The 16,648-nt window shown below is 41.0% G+C and overlaps 1 protein-coding gene and 1 long non-coding RNA gene across 4 annotated transcripts in view; one reads left to right on the top strand and one right to left on the bottom strand.

Annotated features, from left to right (window-relative positions):
* The window catches only part of LOC115098984, a 28,687-nt gene extending 23,344 nt beyond the window's left edge, over positions 1–5,343 (top strand). For both annotated transcript variants that reach the window (XR_003858657.1, XR_003858658.1), the window contains exon 5: positions 5,000–5,343. This is a non-coding gene — a long non-coding RNA (uncharacterized LOC115098984). The remainder of the gene's footprint in view (positions 1–4,999) is intronic.
* The window catches only part of CNTN1 (contactin 1), a 295,655-nt gene that overhangs the window by 261,420 nt on the left and 17,587 nt on the right, over positions 1–16,648 (bottom strand). For both annotated transcript variants that reach the window (XM_029616197.1, XM_029616198.1), the window contains exons 2-4: positions 14,177–14,303; positions 7,338–7,510; positions 5,031–5,126 (exon numbers count right to left, since the gene is read on the bottom strand). In XM_029616197.1, the coding sequence (XP_029472057.1) occupies positions 5,031–5,126; positions 7,338–7,510; positions 14,177–14,303 (396 nt within the window). The remainder of the gene's footprint in view (positions 1–5,030; positions 5,127–7,337; positions 7,511–14,176; positions 14,304–16,648) is intronic.

Raw genomic sequence — 16,648 nt, 5'->3', positions numbered from 1 at the left:
TAAAATTAACTACAACCCCCCACCCTCCTGACCCCCCCAAGACTTACCAAAACTCCCTGGTGGTCCAGCGGGGGGTCCGGGAACTCACTCACACCCTCGGTGCTGGTTTTTCATCATGGCGCCGATAGCCTTTGTCACAGGGGCTACCGGTGCCATTGGTCAGCCCCTGTCACATGGTCACCGGCGCCATCTTGTGCTCCTACCATGTGACAGGAGCTGACCAATGGCACCGGTAGCCCCTGTGACATAGTATGGGCAAAGGCTATCGGCACCATTTTGAGTCCTGGCATCGAACGGCAGGTCGCTCCGGGACCCCCGTTGGACCCACAGGGACTTTTGGCCAGCTTGGGGGGGCCTCCTGACCCCCACAAGACTTGCCAAAAGTCCAGCGGGGGTCCGGGAGTGACCTCGTGCACGCCAGCCGTCCGATGCCAATACTCAAAATGGCGCCGATCGCTATGTGTGACATAGTGAGGGCAAAGGCGATCGGCGCCATTTTGAGTATTGGCATCGGCTGGCCGGCGTGCACGAGGTTGCTCCTGGACCCCCGCTGGACTTTTGGCAAGTCTTGTGGGAGTCAGGAGGCCCCCCCAAGCTGGCCAAAAGTCCCTGTGGGTCCAGCGGGGGTTCCGGAGCGACCTGCCGTCCGATGCCAGGACTCAAAATGGCGCCGATAGCCTTTGCCCATACTATGTCACAGGGGCTACCGGTGCCATTGGTCAGCCCCTGTCACATGGTAGGAGCACAAGATGGCGCCGGTGACCATGTGACAGGGACTGACCAATGGCATCGATAGCCCCTGTGACACAGGCTATCGGCGTCATGATGAAACCGGCAAACGTGGGTGTGAGAATGCAGGGATGGCTTTTGGACTTGCCGCTGGACCACCAGGGAGTTTTGGTAAGTCTTGGGGGGGGGGGGGTCAGGAGGGTGGGGGGGTTTAAATTTTTATTTAGGAGGCCGAATAAAACAGAAATCTGTTTAATACGTGGGGAGTCGCGATGCGTTTCGCCTCCCCATGTATTTAACAGATAGGACAAAATAAGTTGCGGATTACAAATACGTGGAAAACGGATGCACACCTCTAGAGAGCAATAACAAACTTATAGAACCATAGAACATGACAGGAAATAAAGACCATACAGCCCATCAATTCTGTCCATACATATCTCCTGCTAAGCTTTATGATCCCTTCCCCTTCCTCAGAGATCTTTAGTGCTTGTCTCGTATTTCCTTGAATCTGATATTGTCCTTGTCTCCATTGCCTCTATTGGGAGGCTCTTCCATGCATCCACCACTTTTTCTATAAAGAAATATTTACTTAGATTATTCCTCAAACTACCCCCTTTTTACCCTAGGCCCATGACTCCTCATTCCTGTTAAAAGAAGCTCACCTCCTGTGCATTTATTTCTTGGAGGTATTTAAATGTCTCTATGATATCTCCCCGTTCCTTGCTTTCCTCCTGGATATACATATTTAGATGCAGAGGCCAGAAAGTCTTGCAACCGCTATGATAAACCACTCAGACTGCTACTATTTATAAGCCAAAAAATAATAATCACATCACAAAAAGAACAAAGATACTTCATCGAAAGCTAACAATTTCTAAACATGCTGAATTGGATAAATAGGCAAATTATAATGAGAGGAAATAAAAAATGAACTGTTGACACAATGGTTTCCATGGAAACCTGCTCTGTGTAGGACATTTGGATGAATCTCCAAACACTCAATCTGGTGTGATAAGCATTTCCTCATAGATGTAAATTAGACAAATAATTCCTTAGGTGCATCTGCCTCTCATAGCCTTGTTTTCAAAAGTTGTACTCAGGCTTTTGGAAAACTGCATTTAAACATATATAACATATCTTAAACATACTAAATTAAATATGTGAAGGTGATCCCAATTTCTTGGAAGAAAAGAGATTTGAAAGGCAGGCTTGGCATATTTTAAAGACAGATTTAATGATCAGGCAAAAGGAGGCCAAGGAAAAGTGTCCATTGACTTGCACAATTTAAAAAATGCACATATTTCACCTAGGGATTTAATTTCCTGCAACCTCTAGAAGGAATAATGTCTACAGAAGAAATTATGCAAATAAAATATGGTATAAAACCCATTGTGGAATTTTTGTCCGAAAGGGCTAAATTAATGGATTAAATGAAAGCCCCAAAGCATTTTTTAGGAATGTTTGTCAGTGCCAGAGTGCTTATTGTTGATGGCCTATTCATCTATCTATCCATTTGAACACATGTCTAGCGCCCCATTGGGATCTCTGCTAAAGAATTTTGCCTGGTGTTCAGGACCAAGCAGTGTAAGGCACAAGAATGTACCATCTTGCTACAGCACCCCCACTGGAGATGCACAGCCACAGGTTAGAAAAAGGGTCGCTCAGTAATTGAGCGTCCCTTTTCCTAACGTGACTGCAGGCACACTTTAGTTTTTTAATTGGTTTTTTTTAAACGTTCTCCTTTTTGTTCCTCCGACTTAATATCGCCGTGATATTAAGTCGGAGAAAGTACAGAAAAGCAGCATTTTCTGTTTTTCTCTACACTTTTTGGGCTGGTCAAAAATTAACGCCTGCTCCGGGAAGGCATTAATTTCTGAGGGTAAAAATGTGTGCGTTGGGCGCACATTTTTTTTTTTTTGCATCAGGGAAGAATAGCTAATAGTCTCATCAACATTTTTTATCCTCTATTTTTTATCCTCTATTTCTTATTTTATCCTCTATTTTTTATCCTCTATTTCATGCTACCTATTTTTTCCCTCTCTTCTCCTGTCTCCCTTACCCATCCCCTTCCCCCTGTTCATTGTAATTCCTCCTTATTTTGAGTTACTTGTAAACCGGCGTGATGTGCCATACGAACGTCGGTATATTAAAAGTTGTTAAATAAATAAATAAATAAATAAATAAATAAATTTACATGTGATCAGCACTATTAGTTTTCCAGGGGGTTGGACTCATGTTTTGGACTCACTAATCCCCTTATAGCATAAGATATTGTGGATGCGCATTCAAAACGCACATCAAACCACTGGGTAACCAGTGTGCTCGGCTGAGCGCACTGTATTGCTTCGGCCTGATTAAATAGATCCCAAGATACTATTCCTTATTGATTAATAGCAGTTTTTGGACTTCTCTAGGAACTTATCCATACTTTTCTTAAACCCAACTATACTAACTGCCATAACCACATCCTGTGGCAATGAATTCCAGAGCTTAACTATGCATTGAGTGAAAAAGAATGTTCTCCAACTCCTAACTTCATGGGATACCCTCTAATCCTTCTATTATCTGAGAGAGAGAGAGAGAGAGAGAGAGTAAATAACCAATTTACATTAATCTTTCATTAATTTGTAGATTTCTAACATATCCCCCCCTCAGCCATCTCTTCTCCAAGCTGAACAGTCCTAACCTCTTTAGCCTTTCTCACAGGGGAGCCGTTCCATGCATCTTATCATTTTGGTCACCCTTCTCTGCACTTTCTCCAGTGCAACTATATCTTTTTTCAGATGAGGTGACCTGAATTGCACACAGTATTCAAGGTGTGGTCTCACCATGGAGCGATATAGAGGCACTATAACATTCACTGTTTTATGTGCCAGTCCCTTCCTAATAATTCTAACATTCTGTTTGCTTTTTTGACTGCCACAGCACACTGAGCCGATGATTTCAATGTGTTATCCACTATGATGCCTAGATCTCTTTCCTGGGGGTAACTGCTAAGATGGAACCAAACCTCATTTAACTCCAGCATGAGTTATTTTCCCTATATGAATCACATTACACTTGTCCACATTATCCAGCTAAATTAACTCTGCCCTAGAATGCCCCTGGTTTATCTGGATAAATGTTATCTAGGTAATGACTTACCTGGAAAAAATGTATCTGGTTACAGGGGATGGATATTGAAATCTCGGGGTTTGTCTTGGTAACTCAAAAGTTATCCAGACAAGCATCTTTGAATATGGATCTCAGTGTATTTGAGTCATTGTACAGAAGCATTAGAGCTTTATATACACACTGTTTAATAAATAATTACTGCCTTTTACTATTTTTTATTAACTAGAAAATCTATTTCATGCTGGAAACAAACTTTAATCAGAGCAGATAAGCATTTAAAAAATAATTACAAAATGTGATGGAAATATCCAAGCATAAAACATTGCTTATAACTTAATATAGTATCGGCTACTAAAATATTTTAATACCCATAAAATTAGAATTAAATGACAGTTGAAATAGTTTAATCAATGATGCAAATTAATATTTCTTTAATAATTATGCATATATGCCATAAGGAACTTAATTTCGGTACACTGTAAGTTGAGATAAAATAGAATTCATTATGTTATAGCTAAACAACAAATTCTTGTAGGTTTATTTTTCAGATCATAATCCGCCTGCTAAATAGCAGGTTCATGTTTAGTTTATTTTATACACTTTCAGTCTACAACATCTTTTTACAACTGATTATGGGTTTTGGAACTACCACTTTAAAATCGATATGATGAAGGATCAAAGATTTAATAGCTGTGTCATTACAGAATTATACTTCACAAGCCTTGCAAGTGTCTTGTTGTTTTGTTTATGCCACTATATATCATACCCAAAGCAAAGCAGTGATGAAGGAAACTGACTCAGATGAGTAAGTTTTTGATAAAGATGTCAGAACCCCACAGTCTCAACACAGTCAGGCTACTATATAAATATATCTGAATAAACCTAGAAATGACAAATTCAATCATGTGCAGCTTGAGATTTTTGTTTAAATCTAAATGCTTTTCTTTTATTAACCACAGAGCTACCAAACTACTACACATGCAAGAGTGCTGATCCCAAACTTTGGATGCATCTGAGAATTCTGTAGAAGGATCTATAATAATTTTACCATAGCTCAGATGATCTATATTTGTAGTCTCTTATTTCCCCTGTATGTTCTCAACAATTATTTTTTTCAATTGACACTGAAGACCTGGTCTGTTTTATTTCATAGATGTTCAACAATCCCAAAATGATTTTAGTACCTGGAAAGTGGGCAGGAGGCTCACAGAGAAGCACAGCTCCAATTCCTTCCTTTACTTTGACTTCATACCGCTCTTCTGTAGGAAATGTCTCAAGATCTAGTCACAAATTTGATAACATTAAAAGAAATTAGCACATGTTTTTTTCCCTGTTTTGTCTCACAGGTTCATATATGAATAGGTAAGACATATGCTCTTTGATTGAAAATACTGGTTAATGAACGTCCATGTTGCACTCAAAAACGATATCTATATCAAAGCTATGTCATACAATGGTTTACAACTCTGGTCCACAAGAACCCCAAAAAGAGTCTGGTTTTCACGATATGCACAATTAAGATTCATAACATGACATGTATACATTTGATCTAATATGTATACCTTGATTACCCCAAACAATTCCAGACCTGTTGGGGGTCCAAGGGAGCCAACTTTGGAAACTACCTACTGTAATAGAAACTAATGATATTAGGAAATATTATTGCAGAAAACCCCTCCAACCCAGTAAGGAACATAAGAACATAGATTTGCCACACAGGGTCAGACCAAAGTTCCATCAAGCCCAAAATCCCATTTCCCACAATGGCCAGGATCCCAAAACGTTGATAGATCCAGTACTATGCTGGATAAGAACTGGTTTCTCCAAGCCCACCTTAATAATGTTTTATGGACACTTTTTCCCCCAGGAATCTCTCCAAACATTTTTTACACCCAGCTGCGCTGACAACTTTTACCATGTCCTCTGACAAAGAAATTTCCTAATCTTAAAATGCCAGGAGTCTGATGGCCAGTGCCATGCTATCAGCTCTCCAGGAAATTACAACAGAAAAAGAGGAATGAAAGAAAAATCTCAGAATGGTTTCACCAACATAACATGTGAAATAGTTTCAGTATACGGGTATCAAAAGATGCACATGGAGTGGTGATGGTGAGGGATCATTTAATAACAGTCCGCACAGTGATAAAGTCTGTGCGTATTTACCAAATATTTCACAGCTATATTTTACGCATGTTTGCTTTGAAAATTCTCAGATAATTGATTGTGTGTGCACACAAATTACCTTGCACACTGTACATCTGCTCCAAGGAGGGTGTAACTTAGGCTGGGAGGTTTACATGCATGTACTTTTTAAAATCTAAAAGTATTCATGTAAGTCACAACTTTCCCCTAACTCTGCCCCCCTCCCAGAGAGCCTCACCTCAGTGCATGGAAAATTATCCATGAAACCAGATTATGCGTGCTCTTTTTCATGGATTGAGCCCTGGTCAGTTTTAAAAACAGCCATTTACAGGCATAAAACCAGGCACTATTGCATATAAGAATGACAGTTAAAGCAAGAGTCTATAAAATCAAGCCATTAATGTTAACAAATAACTAAAAAGGAAGCGTCAATGAACAGCGCACCTAAACAACCGTTCTCTACAATTTTGTATAATTTGCTGTTTCATTATTTGTGCATTTCATATAATAATTTGTGCATTTATAATAATTTGTGCATTTCATATAATAATTAAAATGAGCCTTTCCATACACCATGACAGACTGAAAGCAACAATTATTTTTTTTATCAATATTTTGATTATATACATTTTGATATATGCAGATGAACAATAAGTATATACACAGAAGATTCCAACTGAAGAATACCTCTAACAAATTAAAAGAAAAAATGCACAAACTGGAAAACACCTTTACCCAAAACCCTTTGAAAATTGCCCTCATAAGAGGCAAATGATATTTTTGGTTTCAGAAGTGTTCATCTTTGGACTTTCAGCTCAGTCAGAACCAGGGCTGGTATCTGGTGCTGTGAGTCTTCATTTGCAACTACTTGAGGTTTTTTACCTATTTTACATCTTCCCCCAATATACCTAGCCTAGTCACTGCAGTGATGGTTCTGGCTCAGAGGCCATGAATCAGGCTCCTTATGAAACCTTGTAATCATGGACAGTGAATCCAGCCACCAGATGTCACCCTTAATCAATGATCATGACTCCCTGCCCCTAGGAGTTGAGAACACTGACTCCACAGCACCAGCTGACTCAGGCAACAGGATACACATTTCAGGGACTGAATCAAGGATTTTCTGCATGGCAGTGCACAGCACTACAACTGAACCACCAGGCCAATCCTTTTTCCTAGTTTCTTTAATCAGAGTCAATATGAATCTGGAATTTTTGAGTGCTACTATATTACCATAGCATGGATAGAAACTGATGTATACATGAAAAACCGTTAACATTTTTAAATTGCCAATAACTGAAAATGGTTTACTGAAAACAGGACATGCTTGTCATTTCATAACTTCTTACATCCAAAATTTAGGTGGGCGTCATTGCTTCGGATGGTTCCAAAGATATTTGAGGCTATACAAACATATTTTCCAACATCCTTATTTTTGTCTGGGTTGTTGATGATAAGGTTACCGCCCACCAGGCTGTAGTGTTTATTTAACAGGTCAATATCCCAATTATTTAATTTCCACCTGTCAAAGATAAAACACAAGTATTCTGCTTGAAGATTCACTTCAAATTATTACTAGCATGTTAGACAAATTGATAGGTCACAGCATTTATTTCTTAAGTATGTTTCACTCTGCACTGGCCTGATATTTTCCGGTTTGGTGGTGGAAATATATCAAAGTGAAAGTGAGATTTTCAGCAGAGAAGTTTTATCTTAGTGCTACTGTTCACCTCAAGGCTGGCTTTTGAGGTGTGTGTCTTCTGCACAGGGTGCCACATATAAGCGGATGCCTGCCTAACCTGTGCCCATAATCCCTGCGGTGACACAGGTTCACAAGCAGTAGAGCACAACCATCAGCAGACTGTTCTCCAACATTCACCCATACAAAATCCTTCACCATTACCAATCCTACCTGATAACACCTCACCCAGCCTGCCATCAGAAGGAGGAAAGCACGGGCAGCACTTCTTACCTGCAGCTGTTTCCTTCCTCCTCTGTCAGCCTCACTTTGACGTTTAAGCGTTACAGGCCCTTATAGTTTTATGGGACCTGCCAGCCCAAACTTCACAATGGAGCCAGAAGAGGAAGAAGCAGGTGGCCGCAAGTGGGAAGCACTGCCACTGCTTTACTCTTGCCAAAAAAAAACGTGAAATATCAGGAAAGGGTTGTACAGGAAAGAGTGAACAAAGTGGGGATGGGAGAAAAAGTAAATAAGAGAGAGTGAGCAGATAGGATGTGGATGAAAACATAAATGGGGAGAGAAAGTGGGTGGATGGTGAGAAGGGGTGACTGGAGGGCGTCAGAGTGAGCAAGGGGGGCTGGAGAAGTGAGACTGAAGGGACTTGGGGGTGACAGCGAGCAAGGATGGATAGTTGGGTGTGAGAGTAGGCAATGAGATCTGGAAGCCAGAGAGCAAACAATGCGGGATGGGGGTTGAGAGAACAAGAAACGTGGGCAGGAGAAGCGAGAGAGTGAGCAAAGGGGTGACAGCAAGGGAGAGAGTGAGCAAGTGGCATGAAGGCGACAGAGCAAGCGACAGGTCTTCCCCAAAGCCTTCCCACCCACCCAGGACCGGAGCTGGGGTCCCCTTTTTCTCTTCAGAGTCGCAGTACTTAGCGATGCTGGGCACTTCCAGCATTACTCTAGTAACAGAGCTGGAAGTGTACTCAGCATAAATGTTCAGCTATGTACTGCAATCCCGGGGAGAAAAAGGGGGGACCCAATTCAGGTATTGGCTGGAAGGAAGGGCTTCAGGGGAGGGTGGTAGAGTGGGGGAGTATTGGGGGGGGGGTGAGAAGGAAATATTGTTTGGTGTGTTTAATGGGGAGGGAGAGGAAGGGCTGGAGGGTTGGGTTGGGCCGGTGCCGCTATCCAATTTATTTTTATATTTCAAGAGGCTGGAAGGTCCTGGCCAGTGAGGTGGTAGGACCATTGTGTGTGTGGGGGGGGGGGGGGGGAATCGGGCCAAGCCTGTGACTGTGGGTTTTTTTTGTTTTTTTAGAGGCTTGCCTGCCACATAACAGGATATCATATTGAATAAGGACCTCTGGATTTTTAGTCCACCTTTCCAAATCCTGCTCAAGGTAGCTTAAAGCATTTGTATATTTTTAGAATTCAGTTAGTCTCTGCCCTGAAGATCTTATAATCTAAAAGGTGAATTTTCAAAGGGGTTCCACATGTAAAAATTATATATATGCATTTAAATATAATGTACACACACATATATGCAATTTTATAAACATTGTCAGAATACATGTATTTTGGGTTTTGTGAGTACATTTTACAGGGGGAAAAAGGTCAGTCTAAATGCGTTCTGCTGTTATTTGGTAAGAGATATATGCATATCCATTGCTAAACTTATTCGTACACTTTTACACTAGATAATTGACTCATGCAAGTGAATTGTGTTGATTGCAATTTTGGGGTGGAAAGTCTGGGTGAACTGGTGGGGTAGAGGTATTAGAGGGTCTCAGTGAACTAGAAAAGGACTGGCTGAACTGGTGAAAGTATTGGCGAAATGGTGATTCCAGTATGTGCTCAAGTATTTTAAAAATAGTATATGTGCGTACTTTGTACAATACCCACCTCCGCGTGTATTTCTAAGTGTTTATTCTCACAGTGTCACAATTTTTTTTGCATATAAAATATATGCACATATATTTATAAAATGGGTAATGAAAATATATGTCTTCTGGTATTGGAAATACAGTATATGTTTGTTCTGAAACATATACTGCGTATTTCAGAGCAGAAACATGTGGTATTTTATAAACTGTGCAGCTCCTGTTGCACACTTTCTAAAATACTAGCATTGACATGCAAATTCTGTATTATTGGCTAAATACATTCCCAAAACAGAGCAATAAAACCACAACAGCAATATATCACATATAAATAAATTGAGGAACACATTAATTTTATGGGCTCATAATGATATAATCTATAGGCTCTTGCCCGCAATGGGCTTCAAGCAGCATCATAAAAGTGAGCACTGTGGTTCACGTCATGTACCTTTTCCCATTCATGACAACTTCTCTATGGATTATTATAACCACATTTATTTAAACCTGACTTTCTAAAACTGTTATCAACCCAATTATTTATATACATCCAAGGCTACTTATCTTTGGCTTGTTCAGTACAATCCCAAGTACTCAGTGCAAGTCCCAACACTGAGAATGTTTCGGCACATTACCATGCCTTCTTCAGGGGAATTACAATTTACCTCTCAAATGGCCTCTCTCGGCTCAAATGTAAACTTCAAAACCCACCATTTTTGATGGTTTACATGTAACATGAATGTCTAATTTTAGTTATTACTTGAGGGAAAATGGTTATAGCTAGCCACTCCCCTCTCTCCAATCCTCAATTTTCCTGGGAGGGGAGGGGATATGTCACTTTTGCCATTAGCACAGCCTCCATTATCCCTAAAACCAACCCTGGCTATTTGCTTACTTTTCACTTGTAAAGTGAAAATACCAGCACAATAATTTTACTGCGACATTCTGTGAGTGAGCTAGCAGGCCTTTTATGTTTCTGCTCTAGTCGGGATTTGGACATACACCATCATGTGTACAATTGTCAGCTAGTGTAGACTAGATAGCACTATTTGTGCATATACTACAAAGTACATATCTTAAAATCTGTGCAGATGAGCTGAGCAGAGACATTAACAGTGGCCTCCACCTGCAAACTATTGAAGTACATAATCAAATCTTCATGGGTGTAAAATACCTTCAAAGGTGACCTGAACATTTTTCCCATCACAAAAGAAATGCCATGGGTTGAACAGACTATAAATTCTATAATTGCACATTTTAGGTCATTCATGGATGTGCTTATATTCATTAGGGTGTGACAGTTTTACCCTCTGAGAGAAGCTGAAAACGTAAAATATGAGAACAAAAGGAAAAATATTACATGGAAATGGATTCATTCCAGTGATGGGGAGTGGGGAGCTGTTGGTGTTGGACTGCATATGGAAAGTTAGATGCATTATCTATTTACCCAGAGTGAATGAATTTCAACTGAGAAAACTGAATGGTTCATTTTCACTTTATCTGCTGTTATTACTATGTTCTATGTGGCATTGTGCACCTTTACTAGATAGTTGTTGACATTACAAAACAAAGTAGTTTAATAGTAATGAATGGCAAACATAGGAGAAAGAAGCCAGGGCCAATGAAACAATCTCTATTGGAAAATGGAATATTTCAAATCTCAACTTTAAAAACGAATCATATCTCCTCTAATTTGCTAATAATTTTCCCTATCAAAAATAACATATTGAAACAGAAAACTGCTCAGTTGGTTGCAATGTTCCATTTTCTAAACAATATTATTTTCAGAGACATTTTAATCCTCTAGGGGGCCCTAGGGAAACCTCACTAGGATGGACCCCTCTCCACTCCTCAGAATATACATGTTTTGTGTAATTTAGGAACCGTATACTCAGCCGATCCTTGTTAAATCCTAAAGAAGATAATATGGCATGCTAGTTAGCTATCTTAGGGGGTCATTTATGAAAGTGCTATATGGCGTTTTCGCATGTGTTAAGGCGTTTTCGCATGCGTTAACCAGCTAAATTAATATTTGGGCACATAGCTGGCTAAATTCTAGCCCACTAATAAGTTAGGTGGCTAGAATTTATCCAGATAGGTTAGGAGCATTCTGGAAGTATAACTGGGAGAAGTTAACCTGCTAACACTGATATTCAGAGTGAGGGATGACTTAGGGGGTCATTTTCAATAGCTTTCGCAAGCGAAAAGTCCCTTTTCGTGTGCGATAGGGTGATCGGGGCGGAGTCGACCTCAGAAGAGGAGGAGTCGGGGCGGCACCGGGGTCGATGCTGCGGAGACATCGCTGGTGGCGAAAGGAAAGGACCCTTATTGCCGCCGGTTTTGTGCCGAATAACTACACCTTTTATGGTGTAGTTATTCGGTGAGAAAGCCGGCAGCCAGCGCACCGCAGTGGTGCGATGGCTGCCAGCTTTCGCAGGTCCGCCCCCCGGTACTGTGCACTTTACTATATAGTGAATCCAGGCCTTAGCTGGCTAAGGGGGTCATTTATCAAAGTGCTATGTGGCGTTTTGAAATGCGTTAAGGCATTTTCACATGGAAAAAATGCCTTTAACACATGCGAAAACGCCATTAACGTGTGCGAAAGCACCATAACGCATGGTGATATGCAAATGACAAAAAGGGGAGGATATTGGGGTGGGATTTTTGGCCAAGTGAGCTGGGCTCACAGTTTTAATGTGGATTTTAACTACACCTTTTTCATTTGCATAAAGCTGTGCAATAGGGCTTTATTGAGTGTTACAATGTTTTCACACATGCTGTTTTTAGTGGGAAGAAAGAGAGAGAGAGAGAGAGAAACCATAATGCCCCAACACTAGATAGGTATTTATATCTCTATAGGAAGTCCACCTAGTAACTCGAGGTGAGGTTTAGGTATTAGTATAGGGGTTAAGGGCCACTTTGACATTCAAAGTGAGATGTACGAACACAACAGTGCTCTCTGTGAAGATTTGATGACCTTCAGAGTGAGGAAACTCACCCAAAGATGAGATTTGTGCAATCTTCTCTCAACCGAACATTGCACAAATGTAATAACCAAAATATGATTTGTGATTTTATCACAAATCCCATTCCAAGCAGGGGAGGGAGGAATAGAGAGATAGAGAGAAAGAGACTCTTTATAAGGCTTTTATATAAGTAAACTATTTATACCGCTGTAAGACGGGCAATTAGTAACTCAGGTGAGGCTCTGATGGTGGCCTGGGTTTTGGGGGGCAGTTTTACATGCACAGTCAGAGGTACGAAAAGCACAGTAGACCACAGTGAAGATTTGATGTGATTTGGATTGATGACAGGTACACAAATATGAGATTTGTAAATTGTACTCTTGACCTAGTTTGATAGCAGCTAGGTAGAGAGTGCATCAAGCTATGTCTAGAGTACATTGTACAAATCTCATCTTTTTATATCTTTCATTGCTCCAAATCTCCACTGCAATCTACTGTGCTGTTTGTACCTCTGACTGGGCATGTAAAACTGCCCCCCAAAACCTAGGCCACCACCAAAAGTTCATCCCGAGTTCAGAATGGTGAGTGATTAATATGTGTGCCTCCCCAGAGGTTCTCTCTCTCTCTCCCTTCTCCCCCTCTGAAAAGGGATTTGTGATTTTTATCACAAATCTCATTTCGAGCATAACACACAGCATAATGCCAGGAAAATAGGTGTAGTTATTTCCGGCATTAAATCATGTGATATCATGCGTTACTCTATTGTATACAATGTTAAACACCCCTTATTTTCATAAACTCAACCCAAACTCCTCCCTCTAGACTAAAATTTGCATATGGATCTCGCGATGCATTATTTATTGCATGCATTATGGCGTTATCATGGGCGTTAGGGCCCTAACACCCGCCATAAGCCCCTAACGTGATTTGATACAAAACCCTGTCACTTTGCTATCCAGACTGTGTCTGAATATAGACCTAATAGTATCTTTTGATCTTCAGAGAGAATCTCTTTTTGGTACAATGCAAGTATCGAGGCAAGCACTATCAGTTAATATAAGAGACTGAGATCATACTCAACATATCCTGGTTTATAAGTGAGGTTCATTCTTGTCATGGTGTGAACAAAACAAACCATTCAGAGATTTAACCTTGTGATTGATGTCACTGGTGAAATCATATCCAATATGGACTAATCTGATCCAGTGAGTGTTTAATACAGTTTGTGACTCTGAAGGTTACATTATTCTTTCATAGGCTCAAGGGAATGAGAAGAAAACTGCACAAAACTTTTAGCAGTCAAACTATTAATTTCTATCATACATTGTTGCTTGTCATGTCTACAGTAAAATATGACAGAAAAGAAATAGTTAAGACGCAAATTGTGCCTTACTTCAGAAATGTGGTTATCAATCAAGAAGACTTGATGTTATTAAACAGTAGCTGATGTTTCCATGGCATATCTTTATGTGTATGCAATATCTTGAAAAAATGTCATCTATTCAATTTTTCTGTCACTTCCTTCGTATCAAATATCCAGTCCCTATATATGGTTTTGTAATGAAAACCTTCACAATTTTTCTTTAGCAAACAAGTGATGCACTTTGTAAACCTTCAAGAATGAGCATGTAATAATAACATTATTAAAAGTGGTTGTGTTACTTGTAAATAGGAGGAGGGTTTGCTCTGGCTCTGCAGTTCATTGAAACTTTCCTTTCTTCAGATTCCTGAGGATGAATGGTATCAATCGGCTGCTCTTCAAACACAGGCCCATATCGTTTTCCTTCCTCTGTAATAAAGCAGACAAAATTAACTTTCTCCTGCTGTTCAATAAAGTAAAGTTCAAGCTGATGACCACAGCAAGCCCAGATATTCATCACTACTTAACCAGAAATCTTGCCATCATAAGCATACAATAATGATTACAATTTTTGGTCTACCTTTGCAAATGATTCTCAAGTTGGTTTAAATCATTATTCAAATTCAGGTTCAATTATTCCTTTCCCAAAAGAGCTTACAATACAGATGAGTACCTGAGACAATGGGGATAAAGAGAAAGATGTACTAAAGTATGACATTTTTTACAAAAGTCTTTTGGTATGAAAAATAACACAAAAAACCCCAAAATGCAAAGTGTGCATATTGTATGTGATTTTTTTTCACAAAATCCTTTTTGCATCCAGTTATTGTCTAAGATCTAGATAAGGGAACTTTTGGTGGTCCTATCCTTTAAGGAGATGAAGAAGGTTTGGTGGCGAGCAAGAGCTTTTTCAATAAAGGCACCTACATTCTGAAATTTGTTACTACCTGATATTAGGTTGGAAAGGAATTATTTGGCCTTCAGAAAAAAGGTTAAGACCTGGTTGATTTCAGGAAGAAATTGAGTAGATATATACTATATCTGATTAAGCTCTACTGTTATATTAAACATGGGGCCCAATTTTAAGAACATAAGAAAACATAAGAACATAAGAAAATGCCATACTGGGTCAGACCAAGGGTCCATCAAGCCCAGCATCATGTTTCCAACAGTGGCCAGCATGTTTCCAACAGTGGCCAATCCAGGCCATAAGAACCTGGCAAGTACCCAAAAACTAAGTCTATTCCATGTTCCCATTCCTAATGGCAGTGGCTATTCTCTAAGGGGCGGATTTTAAAAGCCCTGCTTGCGTAAATCCGCCTGGATTTACGCGAGCAGGGCCTTGCGCGCCGGCGCGCCTATTTTCCATAGGCCTGCCGGCGCGCGCAGAGCCCCGGGAATCGCGTAAGTCCCGGGGTTTTTTGTCGGGGGCGTGTCGGGGGCTGGGCCGATCGACGCGGCATTTTGGGGGCGGGATGCGGCGTTTCGGGGGCGGGCCCGGGGGCGTGGTTTCGGCCCGGGGCGGTCCGGGGGCGTGGCCGCGCCCTCCGGAACCGCCCCCGGGTTGCGTCTCGGCGCGCCAGCGGCCCGCTGGCGCGCGTGGATTTACGTCTCCCTCCAGGAGGCGTAAATCCGTCGACAAGGTAGGGGGGGGTTTAGATAGGGCCGGGGGGTGGGTTAGGTAGAGGAAGGGAGGGGAAGGTGAGGGGAGGGCGAAAGAGAGTTCCCTCCGAGGCCGCTCTGATTTCGGAGCGGCCTCAGAGGGAACGGAGGCAGGCTGCGCGGCTCGGCGCGCGCCGGCTGCCCAAAATCGGCAGCCTTGCGTGCGCCGATCCTGGATTTTAGCAGATACGTGCGGCTACGCGCGTATCTACTAAAATCCAGCGTACTTTTGTTTGCGACTGGTGTGCCAACAAAAGTACGCGAACGCGCATTTTTTAAAAATCTACCCCTAAATGAACTTAATAGCAGGTAATGGACTTCTCCTCCAAGAACTTATCCAATCCTTTTTTAAACACAGCTATACTAACTGCACTAACCACATCCTCTGGCAACAAATTCCAGAGTTTAATTGTGCGTTGAGTAAAAAAGAACTTTCTCCGATTAGTTTTAAATGTGCCCCATGCTAACTTCATGGAGTGCCCCCTAGTCTTTCAATTATCCGAAAGTGTAAATAACCGATTCACATCTACCCGTTCTAGACCTCTCATGATTTTAAACATCTCTATCATATCCCCTCTCAGCCGTCTCTTCTCCAAGCTAAAAAGTCCTAACCTCTAATCTTTCCTCATAGGGGAGCTGTTCCATTCCCCTTACCATTTTGGTAGCCCTTCTCTGTACCTTCTCCATTGCGATTATATCTTTTTTGAGATGCGGCAACCAGAATTGTACTCAGTATTCAAGGTGCGGTCTCACCATGGAGCGATACAGAGGCATTATGACATTTTCCGTTTTATTCACCATTCCCTTTCTAATAATTCCCAACATTCTGTTTGCTTTTTTGACTGCGGCAGCACACTGTACCGATGATTTCAATGTGTTATCCACTATGACACCTAGATCTCTTTCTTGGGTTGTAGCACCTAATATGGAACCCAACATTGTGTAATTATAGCATGGTTTTTTTTTTTCCTATATGCATCACCTTGCACTTATCCACATTAAATTTCATCTGCCATTTGGATGCCCAATTTTCCAGAATCACAAGGCCTTCCTGCAATTTATCACAATCTGTTTGTGATTTAAATACTCTGAACAATTTTGTGTCATCTGCA

Source organism: Rhinatrema bivittatum, chromosome 9 (genome assembly GCF_901001135.1).
Source record: "Rhinatrema bivittatum chromosome 9, aRhiBiv1.1, whole genome shotgun sequence".
NCBI classification, from domain to species: Eukaryota; Metazoa; Chordata; class Amphibia; order Gymnophiona; family Rhinatrematidae; genus Rhinatrema; species Rhinatrema bivittatum.
The sequence above is the reverse complement of the archived record's forward strand: the minus strand, read 5'-3'. Positions and strand labels throughout refer to the sequence as shown.